The 20,410-nt window shown below is 39.6% G+C and overlaps 1 protein-coding gene across 1 annotated transcript in view; it reads left to right on the top strand.

Annotated features, from left to right (window-relative positions):
* The window catches only part of LOC107758571 (neurexin-1a-like), a 171,783-nt gene extending 152,691 nt beyond the window's left edge, over nucleotides 1-19,092 (top strand). The window contains exons 18-21 of the mRNA XM_016576342.1: nucleotides 4,571-4,660; nucleotides 6,350-6,672; nucleotides 9,625-9,700; nucleotides 17,538-19,092. Of these exons, the coding sequence (XP_016431828.1) occupies nucleotides 4,571-4,660; nucleotides 6,350-6,672; nucleotides 9,625-9,700; nucleotides 17,538-17,842 (794 nt within the window). The 3' untranslated portion in view covers nucleotides 17,843-19,092. The remainder of the gene's footprint in view (nucleotides 1-4,570; nucleotides 4,661-6,349; nucleotides 6,673-9,624; nucleotides 9,701-17,537) is intronic.
* Nucleotides 19,093-20,410: the final 1,318 nt, after the last annotated feature.

Raw genomic sequence — 20,410 nt, 5'->3', positions numbered from 1 at the left:
GGAATCCCGGAAAATAAACCGTGGAACTTTGACCAATGAGAGAACAGTTTACTCGCGGGTGACTTGTATTAACAAATTTGGTCCGTTTAGAAACATTGCCGTGAAAGCGAACCGCACCAAGAATAAAAAGCAACATTGTAATAATTTTAATCCCTGTTTCGGAACAAAGCAATCAATCTACAGGTGTGAAAGCACCCTTAAAATATACTCCTTTGGGCTTGGATAGACGTGTTCTAATGGGCCGTCTTTTCAAGCACTCAAATCACTCAAACATGTTCGGTTCTAATCGCTCAAGAACAAAAAAAAAAAAGGCCTGCACATACGGACATCAGCAGACAGTCCGTGAGCCGGAGCGGAATGCAGACGAGGGAATTGTACTTTGTTTCAGCCCCATTGCTAGTCAGGCAAAACACACATTATGAGATGAAGCTTTTGTTTATTTGTTTATTTTTAATGGTATTGCATCAGCAGTATTTTTGTCACAACACTGGTGTAATGAGATTTGGTGTTTCTTTAGCAAGACATCTTTAATCAAGTTTTATCACTCAGTTTCAACAAGTCAACCAAAGTTTGCCTTACACAGCTGAAGAGGTACAGTAAAAGATATATACATATGAGTGTCTGCTGATTGTTGCTGATTGCAGGCGAGAAGAAAATATTGATGAAAGTCTGGCTTTCCAGGCATGAAGAGATAATTAGAATCCTCTGTGATACTTGCTATATCCATCTGTAGAGGAAGTGCTGCCCAAGATCTGTCAAGGCTTTAATTATTTTGATCCTGTCTTGCTCTGTGTGGACACAATGCACTAGTAAACGGCCCTTGGTAATTTATCTGTTCACTGAAAATAAAGAAGCAGGATGGGTTGGAATTTTTCCAATATGTACCATTAAGGTACTAATGTGCACCCTTTAGGAGTAAATACGGTACAAAGACATACCTTTTGAAAGGGTATCGCCCCAGTAACAACCTTTGTATTGTTTTTTTTTTCTTGTTGTTTTTTTTTCTGAAAGTGTTCCACTCTGTTACTTTGTCATTCCTCTCAAGTTTAGGTTGTTTCATTTACAAAAAATGGGGTTTTCAGACTTGGGCATCAACTGGTTGATTCATTTTCATGTTGTAGGTATTATTTCTAACATTTTCCTAACATTTCTAAGTAAGCTTTTTGGAGACACACTAGTATTTACAGAAAGGTAGCCAAGCTTTTATTACAGTCTTTTTTTTAGATATAAAAGCATTGGATAAGTATGTAACCCTGGTTCCCTGAGAAGGAAACAAGTCATTGTGTCAGTAGCTGATGCTATGGGAACACCTTCCAGATGTGGCAACTGTCTGACGCCCATATAGAATTGTCAATTCATTAGCTTATGCATTGTTGTGGGCCCCATTAAGACTCTGGGCCCTATGCACTTTGTCCCCCTTTCCATCCATTGCGATGTCCCTGTTATGAAGTGACTGGCAGTTTATCAGCCTGTGAAAACAAGCAGATGATCCGATTCATGCCACTGACTTGTGCAGTCCACGTAAATCCTCATTGATGAGGCTGACAGAGCCTGTACAATCTCTCACTCTCCTGTGACTCAAAGGGCAGAAGAGAAAACTGCAACACAATAACTTGGAAGCAAAATAAAGTGGAAACAACCCTGTGTGATATCCTAGCCTTGGTTGCAATAAGACTTAAACAAGGGCAGGAGCAAAATCCATACAGGAGTTTACAGATAAAGCCTGCAAATCTCCAGTTCTTTTGAGAGATGTCAGGACCAATAACAAAACCTTTTTAAGAGTCCTCCTTTGAGGCTGACCCTAATGGCTCAAATAGGGAACCCATTAAACCTTGTAAGACTATAGATACAAAGGAGGAACACAAGCAGAATGGAAAGCCTAAGCTACTGGTGTCCAAACCTGGAGGGCACATAGTGAGCAATAGCCGCTTGATAAACCTTGACTGTAGCTGGAGCTGCGCCGACAGAAAAATGCTCCTGAAGCATATAGCTGCCTAGTAGAGGCAGCTCAATCATTCGAAATGGTACCCATAATATCAGGCAAAGATCAGCTTTAATCAAAGTGCTCCATTAACCGGCAGCACTGAAGTGCCCTTTTAGTCCTATCTAGGTGCCCCTGGAACGCAATTTCTACCCTGCCCCTCTGTGCATGCCACTGCGCCAGAGCATCTATGTACAGAGGCTATGAAGGAGAGAAAACCAAACGGGGCAATGAGCTATTTCGCTGGAAGCCAAACCTCTACCAAATCAGACCCACAGTCTGAGGGTTTGTCCTCCATTCTCCAGGCCTCAGCCTGTATCTCAAGAGAAGATCCTCTCCCAGGTTCAGCATACCTGGGATGTGTAATGCCCTCAGTGACAGAAAATTGTTCTGCACCCAGAGTAGTATACGGCTTGAAAATCTTGAGGCAAAAGCTAATTCTCACTTGTCGGTTTAAGTACAAGTTTATCAACATTTTCTCAAAAACACATGGCAGCCTTGAAGGCCCGGAAGGAAATTGGTTAAGCCCAAAAAAAAACTGCCATCATCGCCCCTCCAGACTCCATAGGCTGGGTGCCTTTTATATAAAGTCTGCACCAACAAGGCATCTGTTATGATAGTTTTGTGGCCAGAAATCCCACCTAAAAAGAATAAGAAAAGGCGGGGAGGGGTTGGGGTTAGGATGTTTCCATAGTCACGATCTCCCTGGCTGCTGATTTACAACTGAAAATGCCTCACATGGAGTAAGTCCAATGGTATGATCAGATACTCTGCTGCCATGATAATACCCAATGGTCTGGACACAGACCTAGATGCTTTGAACCATTTCAGGCAAAGATTACCCAAAATAATCACATACTGGAGGCAATTGTACCTGCTTTGTGCATGAGTTCAGATTCACCACAAGAAATATGGTTTGTTGCCTCAGCAACAGAACACTTTTCTAAAGATTTAGCCACAAACCTATGTAGCTGATCAAGAACCAATTACCAGCTTTTCCAACTTAGGTACAATCAGCCACCTATCGACGCCCTGGAGTTTCAGTTGGGTATATAATTTTCCTATGTGTCTGTTTTGTTGGTAAACTTTCCTGAATAAAACCCTGAAGTAACTGAGCAGCAGAGAACAACCATTCCATAGTTCAATGGTTCCCAACCGCATTACTAGAGTACCCCCAACACTGTTCATTTTGCAAGTCTCCTTCATCTGATACACCTGTTTCAGGTCTTGGAGTCGCTACTAATGAGCTGATGAGTTGAATCTGGTGTGTTTGATTAAGGAGACATGCAAAATGTGCAGTGCTAGGAACCCTCCAGGAACATGGTTGGGAACCACTGCCATAGGGAACATGAGGGGGACAACATGTACAATGGGGAAACCTCTTGTTGCAAATACAGCATCATGGATGTGCGAGTGAGGACGCGACTCCTGTTCTCCTAAGGTGTTGTTGCTTGGCAGACACAAAACGAGAGGGATGCAATGCCTCAGAGAGCAGTGTTATCGGCAGAAACCAATGAATTGGAGGGATTCTATGGGCTTCAGACAATTGTCATAAGTGGGAATGTTTCCGTAGCGTCAGCTACTGACACAGCATTGAGTGAACCTATGAAAGTAAACTGCTATTCTTGATGGTATCTGATATTTTATAGTATCACGATTTTGGCATTAGTAGCATAATGTGATAACATAATAAAATAATAACAGAAATATGTTTATTTGTTAAGATATATGTCACAAAAAAGTAAATAAAATGAAATACACTTATTAAAAAGATGAACTTAGAAGTTAAAAAAAGAAAAAAAGATGGAAAGAAAACACAAACAACATTCACATGCCTATTTTCACATGCTGGCAATTTATCTTTAGGTTATATAATATATCAAATGTACACAGAATGAATGTGTGTACAATAGTTGTTTACCATTTAAATAATACAGAGGGATCATACAATTGCATTATTTATTTAGGACTGCCCTGATTTAGTTATTTCACATACCATATATCTACATAAGCTGTATACTGAAAAAAAAAAAAAAAAAAAAAAAAGAATTTACACACATTATCTTGTTCAGTGACTGTTTGCATGTTTTGTGAAAGTCCCTGCTTTATCCGAAGTAGGAACGATGCCTACTGCTCTTAAGGACAATTTTCCAGCCTCTCCTCATTCTTTGGATTTTCAACACTGTCTGCATATTTGAGTTCTTCCAACAGTTAACGTATGATGTTGAGATCCAGCTTTTCACATTTATGTTTGAGGGACTATTTGATGTTAATTGATGATCAAGAAGGCAATACACTATATTAAGAATCAAGGTAATGTTAACTTTTGCAAACAGGATGATTAGTGTAATTTGTAATTACATACAATCTTACATCTCTTATGTTTGTATAAATTCTGCATGGATTTTTTAAACAAACATAAAATTCACTAAACTGGAAATATACACAGTATATAAACTGAAATTGAAAGTAAAATACATCTAATGTAAGTTTTAAAGTCTTTTCAATTGAACACCTCGAATAATAAGTTTTAAAGTTACCCATTGATTTTGGATTGTAACCAATGAAATGTCTCTTTAAACTTTAAAGGAAACATTGATAGTGAACGGCTGGCGATCACTAGACAGCGAATTCCGTATCGACTCGGTCGAGTAGTTGACGATTGGCTACTCGACAAAGGTAAAATCACTGATAAAACTTAAAGAATAATGTTTAAGTAGTATTTTTTTTATCTAAAATAAAGTAATAATTTAAACATTTAGTTAAATGATTTTAAATAGATAAATGTAGCTTGTAATAATTGTAATAACCTATTTAGTAATGTACTGACCTGTATTAACTAATTTATGTCATAAATTTTGGTTAAAGGGACTGTAGAAGTTTGAAGCTTGTTAAAAACATTTAAAAAAAATGTAATTTAAACTTTTAAATCATAAAATCAAAATGTCCAAAGTAAAATGATAATTTTGTTAATATAATGAATTGACAGACTGTAGCATGTGTACATGTGTACTTTTTCGTCATATGAATAAAAAGACAGCCATAGTAACTAGATCATATGTAATAATCATAATAATCATAATCATAATCAGCAATATAATAATTGATAATATATATATATATTTTTTTTTTATTATTATTTTTTTATATGTATTGAATTATGAGTCCCTTTAAGAAAAATTTACATGTAGCTAAGAAAATGTCAAAACATCCACTGGGAAAAAAAATAACTTTGAAGTGCATGTATAATCATTTGATCTTTTAAACGAAATGTGCAACTGTTTTTTCTTCTTGTTGATTTTAACTGAATTATTTTTCAGTTTTGCTTTGTTTCATGACCACCCTGTTTACCTTTGCATCCATTCCAACTCCTCTTGCTAAAAGGCAGACACAGTTGTTATTGTTAATTTATAATTCATACTGTGTTTATTATACTTCACACCAACATTAATATCAGATGAATCATTTAAGTGCATAAAGTCAAGCTGCCTTCAGGTTGACAGTTAGCTGTAAACATCTGCCATGGATATGTTTTTAACTCCATGACAACAGGGACCTATAAAAAACTTTAGATTCAGTAATGCTTAGCTTTACAAAATTTCACTAGTATTTAAAGGGGTGGTTCACTGTTTTTTTTCTAGGCTTGATTGTGATTATGGGGTGCAGTCTAAAATGTGTTAATGCTTTGTTTTTTTAAAAAAGCATTATTTTTCACATAATTTACCTTTATTCCACACCGCTCTTCCCTTCTCTGAGAAAAGTGCTGATCATTTCCTTCTTTTATGAAGCCCCTCCCTCAGAAATTGGCAATGGTCTCTGATTGGTTAGCTAGCCCAGTGTGTTGTGATTGGCTAAACTGCCTCTAGTGTGCGTCTAAACGTCCCGCCCCTCAGCGGCATGTGCTCCGCTTATATTGTAAACAACGGCGTCGTTAATATCGCTTATCAGTTTGAGCCCGATTGAGAAGCAGAAGATATTATTGAAGAGGATCGTGCAGAACCTGTGCAAGCACGGCTCTTAATGGTAGGCCTATGTTTTTGTTTGTTGTCACTAACGTTAAAAAAAGTGAAATCGCAATGAACCACCCCTTTAAACCAGTTGTTCATAATTAGTAGTGTTCAAGAGGCCTTTTAGCAAAGTACCACAGCTTAAATGTATTACCACTGTTTTATCTTTCATTTTTCATTATTTGTGTTTCATAAGCATCCCTTCATTACAGCCATGATAAATCATCGGCATTTACATTCCCCAGTACCTGAATAATCCGTCTTTTCCTCAGGCGTGATTATTTTCCATCACTCTCCCTCACTTGAGTCTTCAGTCTGCATTAAGTTTTTTTTTTATTGCAGTAACTTTGTTCTCCCGCAGGCCGTCAGCTCACAATCTTCAACAGCCAGATGACCATCCAGATCGGGGGCTGGGAAAGAGACCACAGCCGTGCCTTCCAGGGCCAGATGTCTGGTTTCTATTACAATGGCTTGAAGGTTTTTAACATGGCTGTGGAAGGAGACCCCAACATCCGCATCGAAGGCAGCGTGAGGTTGGTTGGGGAGGCGCAGTCCTCCTCCATAACACCACAGTCCAGTGCTACTGTTTCTCGCTCTGAGACCTCTTCCTCAATCATGGAGATCACCACCACAACCACCTCCAACCACAAGATCAAACCGACCAGAGCAAGCACACCTCAGAAGGTCAGAAAACTCCACTCGTTCCCCTAGTTGACCTCAACCCTTTCCACTTCTTTGTTCTACCTGTCCAATCATTATTTCGCTGGACTTTTTCCTTTATTTTTATGGCCCAAAACTACTGAATTTGCGGCAGCTTTTCTCAAAAATTGTGGCGATATTTGCAACATTCAGTGTTAATGACAGTTTGAGTATAATTACCTGTAAATACTTTTGTGCATAATTTCTGGTCCTGTGGTCCTCATGCACAAGGCAATGGTTACACAAGCATAGAAACACTCATAATTCTGCTCTGACAAAAATACAGAATTGCATGCTGCCACTGAATCAACATGTAATCAGTCTCACTGATGTATACATTTATTTGTATTATTATTTAATGTGTTAATAAATACTTGCAATTTATTAAAAAAAAGTGCATACCGAGTAAAATTATATATTTAGTGTATGGTGAAATTAGCCATTATGAGGACTAGCAAATATCTGCTGCAATATAGATCATATTCATTATTATTTATAGTTGTTTTAATTAAATACCTACACACTTTTATTTATACAGTGGTCCTGCTAGTATGCTTTTCCTGTACAAAACTGGCTAATAAAATAAATACTGTAGTTATGTCACTCCCAAAGGAAAGAAAATGTTTTGTATTAAGAATTATTTTTTATTATTATTATTATTATTAAAATCAGCATCAGTTGTGTTTAATTCTCATGAAAACAAGGAATGCAATCAAACCAAAATCACTGTGGATCTTTCCTTCACAACCCTCCCATAATAACATGGTGAAAAACTTAACAGGTCTGCACAAAACCCAGTCCTGCAGCCCTTTTAGATGAATTTGAACAGCAAGCCAGACGCCATCACACGGCGTCAGTGCCACAAGAAAACAGCCTTACAATACTGATTCAAAATATTTTGCAATGTAACAATGCTGTTGCTGCTCATGCTGTTTAACTTGAGATCTTCACTGTTATACAATCTTCTTAAGCCTTTATAGTGATTTTAAAACTTTGTGTTCACATTTAGTATGTAACTTGTCTATATGTTAACGTCAATAGTAATATCAATAATTTCTCTGTACTTAATTTTCGACTGTAACGTACTGCTCCAAAACTTGAAAGATAGGAGATCCAAATGCAGCTTTATTTGTGACAGACCAGAGAAGTGATCCAAAATACAGGCAACAGGTCAAAACACAGGTAGGCAATCCAGAGAAACGACAAGGCAGGCAAAAAGGTAAATCCAAGAAACAGGAAAGAGAGATATATATATATATAAAAAAAAAAAAGAGAGACAAACCAGAGAGAATGCTCAGAAATGCAGTGTCACAACTAACAAGACTTCACAATGTGACTCTGAAAACACAGGGCTTATATAGGCAGATGTAACGGGGTAACAAGACACAGGTGAATGCAATAAGTGATGAGTCCAGGCAAAGGATTATGGGGACTTTAGTCTGTGAGAGTGTGACAACAGTCTGGGGTGGAGTGCCCTCTGGTGGTTCATGGGCACTCCAGCTGGGTATCGTGACAACTACACTATGGCTGTATTCAGACTACAAGCAAAAGTGGCCCAAATATGATCTTTTCAAATCTGATTTGTCCTAAATTAGATATGGGTCTGATGTTTTTGCAGTGCAATCGTCATTTGTCACAGTTCTGCGCTGACAGGTGTCACTCCAATGATTTAACATACCGTTAGTTCTTTAGTCACTCGGTTAATATGGAAGACAGCCATGATGGTAGTCAGTGGAGGGACAGAGAGTCATTAGAACACAGTATTACAGTTACAGCTTAATACAAGCAAAAATTAAGAGACAACTAAAGCGGAGAACACACTACACGACTGTCATGATGCCGATTATGAATGTAGTTTATGATAGCAGTACACATGGTGATTTTCAGGAAAGCACTCTTGCTTGTGTGAAAAAATAAGTTATAAGGGCATTCTAACTGCATTCTAATAGGCTTCATCAGGCTTTTTCATGCTTTTGGACTCTCAAGACGTGTTTTTGTTTGTTTTTTGCAGAAGTCAGTGACAATGTCATCTCTCAGTATATAACATTATCATAACATTATGTCAGGGGAAGGTCTTTAAACTCTAATCAAAGAAATATCATCCCTTCTGTACAGTAGTCTTCTTTTTAAAGAACTTCAAAAGTAGCGCTTGAACCATTTTGCACAAAAAATGACAAAAACTTTCTTCAACTTGTGTGCCGCTCATTACAGTATTGCGTTCTGATTGAAAATGATCACATTTACAGAATTTTACCATTTAATTTGCATGATAAGTTTTACATAATACACAACATGGTAGGAGGGATGATGGTTTTACAGAGGGGATGCTTTTTGTCATTTTCTTCAACAAGGGGAATGCCATCCCCATGCATCCCCCCTCAATTCGAGCCCTGACTATACGAATAAGTAATAAAAGCCAGTTGGAACTGCTCACATTCAAACTGAAGAGCCAATAACCTAAAAGCAATGCACAAAGTGTTATATTTAATTTTCAAGGTAGAACAATCAAAATCACAAGAAGAAAACTATATGATATATATTGCCCTTTCTAATGTTTACATTTGTGCTATTGGTAGCAAAATAGCTTGCTAGCAACCAAGTAATGGTTATGTGTAATTTGTGTAACATTTTCAAGAAATGGAAAGTGAATTCAGAAATTTAAAAAAAATTGTATTTGTTTGATTTGCTCCAAGCATGTGTAGCACAGTTGTTCTTAGTGATGTTGATATTCAGAATGTCTGTAGTCTGTTATGATAATTTGTTTATTATTACACTTTTCGCTGATAAAAAGTCTTAATCTAATGCTTTGTATACTCATTTAATAGCATTTGTCTGATAAGCTCAGTTTCCCTTTTCATTGATTTATTGTATGTTTATCATTCTGTGTGCAGTTCATCTTGAATTCAGCCTCTCTTTCCCTTATCATCTGTTTTCCAGACTACTGATGACTTGGTGGCATCTGCTGAGTGCCCCAGTGACGATGAGGACATAGACCCGTGCGAGCCAAGCTCAGGTGGGTTAGGTTAGTCATCTCTTTATCACTGCTTTTCTTTCTGACTGTGTCAGTCTCTCATTGTTTGTCCTCACTTTCACCTCAACAGTTGTGTCTGTAGAATGTGCAGATGCAGGTATATGGAAGAAAAAGAGCCTTCCTCCAAAGTACTTCTGCAGCAATGTGTCTGTAGCTGGTATTTTAAATATTAAAATTTACTTCTGTTTAGTGTTGTTTGGGTTACTGTTTTCCCACACAATTGGCCCCATATCAGGGGGCCACATCAGGAATTTAAAGGAAGGTTAACTGAGTTTGCAATTGTAGATTAATTGCACATGCTTGTGTGTAGAAAAAACAACAGTGAATGTGGAGAGAAAAGAATATGTAAACTATTAATAATGGTCTTGACTGAGATGAAGATAAAAGATAATAGTCACTAGTTAAGATTTTAGGTCTATTATTTATAAATGGCAAATCAACAGTTTTTGCCATCCTGGACATGAGGCGAGATTATCTATAGTCAGTGCAATGCACTGTTACTGCCACCATTCTCTCATGAGACCAAAACATTATTTTGGAAACATTATATATAAGAGTCATTTTATCTTGCGTTAGAGATTTTATTTTCAGTGTTGCAAGCAGCCTAGTAAAATGTGTGTGACACTAAGGCTACATTCACACTTTAGGCAAATGTGGCCCAAATTATTATTTTTTGGCTCATATGTGACTAAGATATATATATATATATATATATATATATATATCATAATTCTGCGCCGATAGGAGTGACTCCAACGATTTTACATACCGGTAGTTCTTTGATCACTAGATGAATATGATAGACAGTTGAGGAGGTAGTCAGTGAGGAAACTAGAGGTGTTGTTTTACAGTGTATTACAATGACATCTCTATACAAGCTAAACTTAAGGGGTTGTACCGTAAATATTTAAAAACTTTACTCTCCTTCTCCTAATATTTGTCCTCCTTATCACCTGCTCACAAATTCACTCGCTTTTGCGGCGCATCAGCTTATAAATGACCGTCTTTACTTATGTATGAGCATGCACTTCATGCCATCCTGTTATTGTTCTTTTGTGCATACAGGTCAGTTCAGGACTGATCTCTGAATTAACTCATTCATTCACACTGAAATCTGATATTGGCCACATTAAAAAATGACAATGTGATCAGCCTGAGCAATAAATTGGAACGGAGTATGAACGCTTGCAGTGTAAACATATCCTAAGACTTATCCGCCGGGATAGATGGCTGAAATGTGTTCAAAATGTTTGGCAGCTTATTTTAATACCTCTTTAATTTAGTGGTAAATCTAGTTCATTTGCTAATTCTCTCTATTAGCTTTATTAATAGAGTTTGTTTATTAGCTTGCATATTTCTACCATATAGGCTGTTTATTAGTTATAAAGCACATAATGCCTTATTCTGCATGACCATATTTTAGATCCTTTAATCCACCCCATACCTAAACTTAACAACTACCTTACTAACTATTAGACAAAAGTTGTAGTTAATAGTTTGTTAATAGTGAGAATGGGTCCCCAAACTAAAGTGAGACAAATTCAGTTAATTTTTTTTTATTTTTTTTCAACATATCACACCCTGGTTTTAACAAACTTTGAATGGCGTATTGAGACAAATATTGATATATGTTATAGCCACCATGCCCTGAGAGTATCTGAGCAAGATATGCGTTTGTGGAGAGCTGGAATGTTTTTTCCAGCTACTGATATTTGTGAGTTTTGCTCTATTTTCTTTGCATGCTGTGATCTCTGAGGAATGACATGAGCTCACAGCCTGGGGACTTGGCCTAAGTCCTGTAGGAATGAAATTGAGACAGCAAAGTCAATGCTTTGTGTCTCTCTCACTAAGTGTTCTCAAAAAGAACACTGTTTTTCATTGATACACATCGTCCCAGCAGTGGTAGAGTCACTAGCTGCTTATCTCTCCCATGACTCAGTGGCTGCATAATTGAGCCATCTGACTTTCAAAAAAAAAGAAAAAACTTCCTGCTAAGTGAAGATTTTCAAGACCAGAATTCCAAGGAATTCATAGGATATTTAAAGGTGCACGATGATGCAACACGTCAGTGGTCACTTGGTCTGAAGCCCTATATAATCATGCCAGTCCATTGACTGATGCCACTAATGCAACGTCCATAAGAAGCTACATTGTTGCCTTATAAGTGCTCACTTGCATCAGATTTTATTTTCTGCAGTGCAATCCTGGACTTCATTGTTGTGTGCCATGCAGTCAAGCATGGTGACACTGCCATGCTGACAATGGAAAAAAACCTTGTGGCCCATTTTCCCTCCTGCATTGGCGACTACTTGGAAATACAGGCCAACTCTTTAATTTAAGCCATGTAGACTGACCTCTTCATTATTGAATAAGGTGTACTTGGGTTCTGGTCACGCGGCTTCAGCATTGCACACCCTGGCTGTTTTGCTGGCTTACCAAGCTCCAATTTTATGAGGGACTTTGATGAGCGCACTAAATTGGATGCCAATGCTGTTTGTGAGCTACTAAGAGCTTTTGACTTGGCACTCAGGTGTAACGAGCATAAAGCTTACTCTGTGGCATGTAGCATGGCATGGGATGTAAAATGCCGTAGCAGAAGAACGTTATCTGTGGCATGAACTGATGAACAACAGACACAGGGATAAGGCTTTCTTGCTGAATGCACCTGTTTCTCTGTCAGGACTATTTGGTGATGCAGTCCAATCTGTGGTGAAGGTCTGTTTAATGGAGCAGATGGCTGCATTCCAGCAAATGATCCCTCACCATGAGAGAGAAAACACACTGCCTCCTCGGTTCATTCTCGCTCAATTTTACCTCAGCGTCCCCCCAGAGAAGTAAAATCTGACTGTTCAGCTTAATATCAAGCATCATAAAATGTTTTTGTATAGGTAAAGTAACTGGAACTGACACTGGAAGCTTTGCTATTTAACTTAAAAAATAAAGTGGCTATAGCACCTGTGCTAAATGTGCTAAAAAATACAGATGTTACTCAACTATAAGTCTTTTGCTGTTGTGTTTACACCACCATTTCTATGGCAAATACATTTGCTGCTTTTTACCACAAAGTGCCACTATAATCATTGACTTCTACAAGTTATGAGGCTTAACGTATCAAAGTGCATTTTTGTGAGAAGGAGTCAGCCTTGCCTTACCAATGATGCTAGATAAAGCCAATGAGTACCAGGGGGCTTGGAACAGACCAGGAGTCAGAAGCATGCAGAAGGCAGGAGACCTGGGTAGGACAGATGAGTGTATGTGCTGACCAGAGAAACTTCAGTCTGGGCAGAGTTGGACAGAGCAGGACATAGAGTCACTGACTGCAAAAAGCAGGACTGGACATGATGCTGGAACACAGGTACAACAGGGAAAGACAAAGTGCAACAAGACTTAACAGATTAACTTCCTAATGAACAACCTCCTGGACAGCAACCAGTCTGGCTTCAGAAGTGGGTCTATAGAGGCCCTCCGTAGGCCTAACTCGGGAACAGTGGCCTTCCCTGGGCTTGACTTGGGGACTGGAGCCCTCCTTGGGCTGGACGTGGGAACTGGAGTCCTCCGTGGGCTGGACATGGGAACTGGAGCCCTTTCTGTGCTAAACTCGGGGACTGGAGCCTTCTCTGGGCTAAACTCGGGGACTGGAGCCTTCTCTGGGCTTAACTCGGGGACTGGTGCCCTCTCTGGGCTAAGCTCAGGGACTGGTGCCCTCTCTGGGCTAAACTCGGGGATAGGAGCCCTCACTGGGCTAAAATTGGGGACAGGAGCCCTCCGTGTGCTAAACACGGGAACAGGAGTCCTCCGTGGGCTAAACTCAGGAACTGGAGCCCTCCGTGGGCTAAACTCAGGAACTGGAGCTCTCTTTGGGCTGGATTCGGGGGCTGGAGCCCACACTGCTCTGGGGCAAGGATGAGGGCGGAGAACAGTCTTTTCCTCCTCATCCTCCTCCTTAGGTTAACGGTGAACGGCGCGGCCGGCGGGCTTGACTTCGTAGCGGCCAGCGGGCTTGACAACGGTGCGCGGGCCTGTCTTCGGAGCGGCCGGCGGGCTTGACAACGGTGTGGCGAAGCATGCGGCGGTTTCCATGCCACAGGGGAAAAACAGGAAAAACAAAAAAACGGAAAAAAAACGGAAAACAAACACGGGGAGAGGGGCGCCGCTTACTGTTGTTTGGTCTGGAATTCTGTCACGGTGCTACTGTGAGGGAGTGCGGAGCGAGAAATGATGAGACGAGGAGTACATCAACAAGGAAGTTTTTAATGACATCAAAGGAACCAGGAGAACACACGCAGCAGGAGAGGTTGACATCAACACCTGACGCTGGAGACAAGGAAACGTACTGCAGCAGAGCGGCACGAGCCTATGGCGACGAAGCCCACCAAAGCCCGCCAGAATGGGCAGGGCATCTGGCAATATAAGCGTTCGCCACAGGATTCTCAGGTTACTTCGACTGAAGCGACGACTGAGTCGTGCAGCTACATAGCACAGCTAGCAACGCAGTACTCGTTCCCGTATCTCAGGGAACCAAGGTTATGTTAGTAACCGAGTACGTTCCCTTTTGATACTACACTCGTACTGCATCTGCGAGACAACTAAAGGTATAAAACTTCCATAAGCAACCAATGCCCATAGAGAAGTTAACAATAACCCAAGGCTAAGACAGGCTGAGCTTCCCGAGGTCACACCCGGCCTGGTTAATCATTCCAGCTCCTGTAACTTAGACACCCAGGGGTCGAGAGCTAACAGGTGAAACAATGCCAGAGAACTTGAGCGTGATACGGCCAAGGGCTCGCTGCCAGATCTGTTTACGCAGCGCATGTCACTTCAAGCAGAAATGACCCTGGCCTGCAAGGCCGGGACTTCCAGGTTATAAAACTTTGCGAATGTGGATGGCGAGGCCCAGCCGGCCGCCTCACAAATATCCGCAATGGACACACCACTGGACCATGCCCAAGACGAGGCGATGCCTCTAGTCGAAGGGGCCCGTACTCCAATGGGGCATTGGAGGCCCAAAGAAGAGTACGCTAGCGATATGGTGTCTACTATCTATCTAGAGAGTCTTTGCTTCGTAACCGGAAGCCCTTTTGTTGGGCCCGCACGAACTGCAGTAATGGCGTGGCATTTGCAACAACGCCAATTTGCTATTTTAGAATCTCTTTTATATCGCCAGATGGCGGCAGGGGAAACGGACCAGAACTGCTGTGGAGAAGCAGTTCAGCCGTGCTGAGAGGTCCTGATTCCAGCTGCGAAGGCGTGTCAACGGCGAGCGGCTTCGGATCAGCTTGAGGACGTATAGTCGTCACTGAAGGAGAAGAAATCTGAGAATCCTGTGGCGAACGCCCGCTTATATAGCCAGATGCCCCGCCCATTCTGGCGGGCTTCGTTGCCATAGGCTCGTGCAGCTCCGCTGCCTAGCCATTGGTTCGTTTTTAATCCACGGCACGAACCAATGGCCGTGCAGTTTCACTGCATGAATGAAAAGGCTTCAGTTCAGGAGAACAACAACAGACTGTCAGACCTTCCTGAATTTGATTTTGCTGTTAAACAAATACTAAAACATTGGAACATTTCAGGCATTGGAAAAGGCAGGGGTTTGCTTGTCACTTTCCTTTCCAAAACTGCTGTTTATATGATAATTGATGTTATCCGCAGTATCATTCATGAATCCATATTACCTCATTTTGTAAGACCAAATAAAATATAGTCCGTTCACATACATTTTACACAAGACATGCAAAACATAACTTCTAAGGATCAGTGCCCTGTCATATTGCAGTATGTGGCTGACACTGTCGAAGAAACATTAGTAGATCATGATTCATCATCTGGGCAGTCTTTTGCTGTTATGCAAACACACTAAAATTGGACAAGGATAAGTGCATCGGCAAACAATGGCACAGCAAATATGAAAGGATTGTCTTCTTTACTCACATCCCTATCCGTGTCTGGTGTTAATAACGTAACTAAAAGCGCATAATAACATAACTAAAAACGTTACGAAAATCCAAAAGTAAATTTGGTTGTTAGTTCAAACAAAAAATAACTATTTAAATGACCAGTCGAAACAATCAGTTCTATTTATACACATCGTAACCAGTCCAGTGAGCTACAAGAATCCTGAAATTCCCAATAAAGTTTAGTCTCTCAATCCAACCCTGTACAACACTTGCTGGAATCTACCATTTGGTAAGCCAGTCACACCTAAAAAATAGATATGTTTCCATAAAGTTGTGAATTTAACTTACGTGCAAAATTGGAATATTGTATAAAACATTTGCGAATAAAACATCGTTTCCATCCAGCGAGACGAAGAGAACAAAATCGTCACTTCCTGATAAACTGGTGCCAAATATCACTAAGAAAAGGGTAATTTGCTGCGGTAGGAGAAGCCACTGTGGGTCTTTTCCCTATATAATACATTTCTTGTGCCTCAGAGAGTGCAGACGAAATGCAATAAACACTGTCATGTTTTATCTTGCATTCAGAGACACATGCCTGCTGTTTGGGAGTGTGGTCATGTAAGACAGTCATGGAAGTTTATTTAAAGAACCACTTTGACAACAGACATTTCAGATGCTGTGCAACAAGATCGGTCCGCTGGTTAATCCAGTTATGCTGTCCCATTGTGCAAAGTCACATGACATTTTGATGCACATGGAGGAATTTTTCCAGTAAATGTTTCTATTGTAGTTTATGCTCATGTTTTCTTATCGGATAAAGAATTTATCTGACTCAGTTGGGCGCATACGTTTTTTATGCGCATTTTTTACATTTATGCACATCTTGGCATTTCCATTCACCTTTTTTTAATGGGCATAAAAACAGGTGGATGGAAACATAGGCCTTGCTAATGACACATCTGCACTGCTCAATACAGCACAGATGGTTAGCCACTTAGTAGAGATATTGTTCAACAGTTCGGATATTTTAAATATTATAAATCCAAAAAGCATTATATTTATTAAAGAGCAGTCATTTATCTCAATATCTAAATATATTCAATTTTGTCTTAGTTTGTAATTTACTTTATAATTGAATGGCTTGTATGTTTATTGTAGGTTTATATTGTGGTGGCATACACTTGATTTTACAGAATTCACATATAGTGCTTGCGAGATTATGTTCCCCTTTATGAATGTTAAGTAGCCTGTTTTGCCTGTTTTATCATTGAATTTTGATGTTGCCTGTGGTCAGGTAATTGAGCGAACACCTACCATTTAATCATATAGTGTTTTTCGAGGTACTAACTTGAAAAAGGCCGTTACTATTATTTGTCCATGATCTTGGTATGACCTCTCTGATGTTCAGGATGATGAGGGGTGTATCGCACATAATGATATGTTTTCAGCTTTATATTATACTGAAAGAGCTCTTGCATTTTGAAGTCAGCTCATGCTGGAGACGTGCCCTCTCAGGTAGTGCATTTGCTCAGTTTCCTTATCTGATTAAAAGTCAGAAGCAGCAGCATTTGTAGCAGGAAACCTACACAGGTCAGCAACTTACCATCACTTATAAAGCACATTAATGCCTTATTCTGCATGAATACTCTTAGCGAGTTTAGAACTATTGTGAAATAATAATAATAATAAAAAACAACAACATTTGGCTGCAATTGCTTTGGTATGAATGATTATTTTTCTTTTCTACTCTTATTTAAATTTTTTTTTTTTTTTTTTTTTTGTGTATCACTTGGATCAATAAGATAAAGTTCGTTTGTGTGCGAAAGCTGGAAGTATACTCAAATAATTCTTTCAAATTGCCCCAATTGGTGAATTTTGGTGCGATAGGTTTGATGGACTGACCCTCTGTGTTTTTGTTTCTTCAGCTAACCCTACAGGCCCAGTGGTGAAGAGCTATCCTGGTCAGTCTGAGGTTTTCCACGAGTCCAGCAGTACCACAGGCATGGTGGTCGGCATAGTGGCTGCTGCCGCACTTTGCATTCTCATTCTTCTCTATGCCATGTACAAATACCGCAACCGTGACGAAGGAGCATACCACGTGGATGAGAGTCGCAACTATATTTGCAATTCAGCCCAGTCAAATGGAACAATCGTAAAGGAGAAACCAATGGACGGTACCAGTAGTGTCAGCAAGAGCAAGAAAAACAAAAACAAGGAGTATTATGTGTAATTCTATTATTCATGGTCTTTACAGGACCATCATTCTCATCAACAGTTCTCACAAAAGTCAACTATAAGACCTACTCATGTAAGATAACAAAAACTCAGAGATTGTGGAAAAGCACTTAGTCATCATATTTTAAACAGTGGTACAGCAGAAATCTGCAATATTTAATTCACGCACATTGGAATGGATAACAGAACAGAAGGACAGCCAATTGCGGATGTTCAGAAAATGTCCAGCAGGCTGGTCAGAGTAAGACAAGCTGATTAAATACCCAACAATTACCCATTAGTGATGGAAAGATTACCAAATCCACCCAGACTCTGGCACTTTATTGTGTAACAAATGCAAGAAGGGAATGAAGAGTGAGCAACGGACTATTACAAAACACCTTCCATTTTGTTTTGCTTTTTGTTTTTTGTTTTTCCTGAAGCATCACTGAAGAATGAGAGAACAAGAAAGGACAGAACAAGTCTCTCAGTGGTTCAAATTGATAATTCTTATAGAGCTAATATGAATTTGACAGTTCATGGTAAAAGAAGATTATTTTTGGCAAACATGTGGCTGCAAAACAGTTGTGGATATCTCAGTGATTATGGATTCAAAGTCGTATTTAATAAGTTTCTATACAGTAAAACCAGAACTGTTTGCTTTTTGGACTGTCACAAATTTGTGTTTTATAACCTGTTGCATTGAGAATGCAAACTTTACCTACTCCTTGTCAGAAAAGGCCACAAAAGAATCTTACATATGTCTATTATAGAATTTACAGATAACATAAAAAATGCCATTTGTTATTTGCAATGTTTTATTTTTTCCATCTTGTTGCCTGCAAATGGTTTCCTGCAAATTATTGTTTACATGTTATCTCTTAACTTTTTGACTATGTGTGTGCACATGCACGGCCCATGTTTTAGAAGGTACTCTGAAAGACACACACAAAAGCCAGAGCCTTCCAAAGACATATCACTACCAATAAACTCACAAACCTAAACTCCCAAGAGATGGATCTCAGCCTGCAGTGACAGATGGGATGAATCCATGTTCAAATAGTGCTTACACACCCTCAGAATGCACTCATAAATCAAATTAATTTACTCATTTCTGTCTTGAGAGTATGTCTGTCAGTGTGTCTCCCTCATTTCCTACTTTTAGAACAAGGGACGGTGAAACTTATTTTGAGCTGAACACAAGAACCGTTATAAATTAATTTGACTTATTTTTTAGACCTGTATTACTTTTTTATACAGTATTTTATTTCTGAGACTTTCAAATTGTATGTATTAAAATAGTTTTGAAACATTAATCAAGCAAATAAAATATTACCCTGAATGAATAATTTTCTCCAAAGTAATTTATGAATATGTGCCATCTTGGATAAATACATGTCTATCAGCATGTATGTATGTATTTAGTTAGTTACTTAGTGTGTTACATATATTTTGTATATTATCACTATGATTAACACTATTTATAAATTTTTCTTTTAGCACTATAACATCTTTAGAAGAAAATGAAATGTTAAGGTAAAAATATTTCCCATCATTTGTTGTTTTTGTTGTTGTTGTTGTAGGCAAGCATTTGCAAAGATAATGTCTGTTTTGGACATAATTAATTTTTATTGCCGTTCATACAGACATGATTTCCACAAATATGTTGATTTAAAACAATTCTGTCACACAACAGAAGAGGACAGACAGGTGAGTGAAATATAAACAGTTTAATGAACGGCTAGCACTGGACAGGAACGAGAATGTAGCAATGGTGAGTATAGCAGCTATACTTAGCTGTAAGATAACAGAATGTCTCTCTGGCAGATGCGGGGATGCAGGAGTAGAACAGGAATGAATACATGGTGGGCTGTTAGCAGACTACAGAAAACGAGATCCTATTCGGCAGGTAAGTGCTCAGGTTGGTATCGAGTAAGGAGTCTGTTCGTGTGGTAACGACGAGACCAGACAAAGGAGTGCAGGTTGTGTCCTTATAGTGTGTACTGATGAGGAGGTGCATGTGCGGTGAATCAGAATTCCGGGGAGAGTGAACAAGTGGGTGGAGTGTGTTGATCTGGTGACGATGGGTTGATAATGGTCTGAGATGGTTGCGACTCCGTGACAGTACCCCCTCCTCCACGGGCGGCTCCTGACGGCCGAATGGTGCGACGACAGGGCCTACCCTCGACCCCTGGGAGCTGGGCAATCTGGATGTTCGGTGTGAAACTGGGTGAGAATGGATGGATTGAGCACATCATCATGAGCAACCCAGGATTGCTCTTCCGGGCCGTAACCCTCCCAGTCAATGAGGTATTCAATGCGATTGCCCCACCATCACGAGTTGATGATGGAGCGGACCCGGTAGATGACCTCCTCGTCAGCCAGTTCAGGAGGGGGAGGTACCTCATCGTCACCAGATCTTGTGAGGGAAGAAGATAAAAGGTTCAGTGTGTGGCTTTAGGAATGATACATGAAATGAAGTTAAGATTCTGTAGCGAGGTGGTAAGTTTAGCCTGTATGTGACCTCGTTGATCTGCCACTGCATGGTGAAGGGACCTACGTAACAGGGACTCAGCTTACTGAA

This window comes from Sinocyclocheilus rhinocerous, unplaced genomic scaffold (genome assembly GCF_001515625.1).
Source record: "Sinocyclocheilus rhinocerous isolate Xijiao unplaced genomic scaffold, SAMN03320098_v1.1 scaffold1646, whole genome shotgun sequence".
NCBI classification, from domain to species: domain Eukaryota; kingdom Metazoa; phylum Chordata; class Actinopteri; order Cypriniformes; family Cyprinidae; genus Sinocyclocheilus; species Sinocyclocheilus rhinocerous.
The sequence above is the reverse complement of the archived record's forward strand: the minus strand, read 5'-3'. Positions and strand labels throughout refer to the sequence as shown.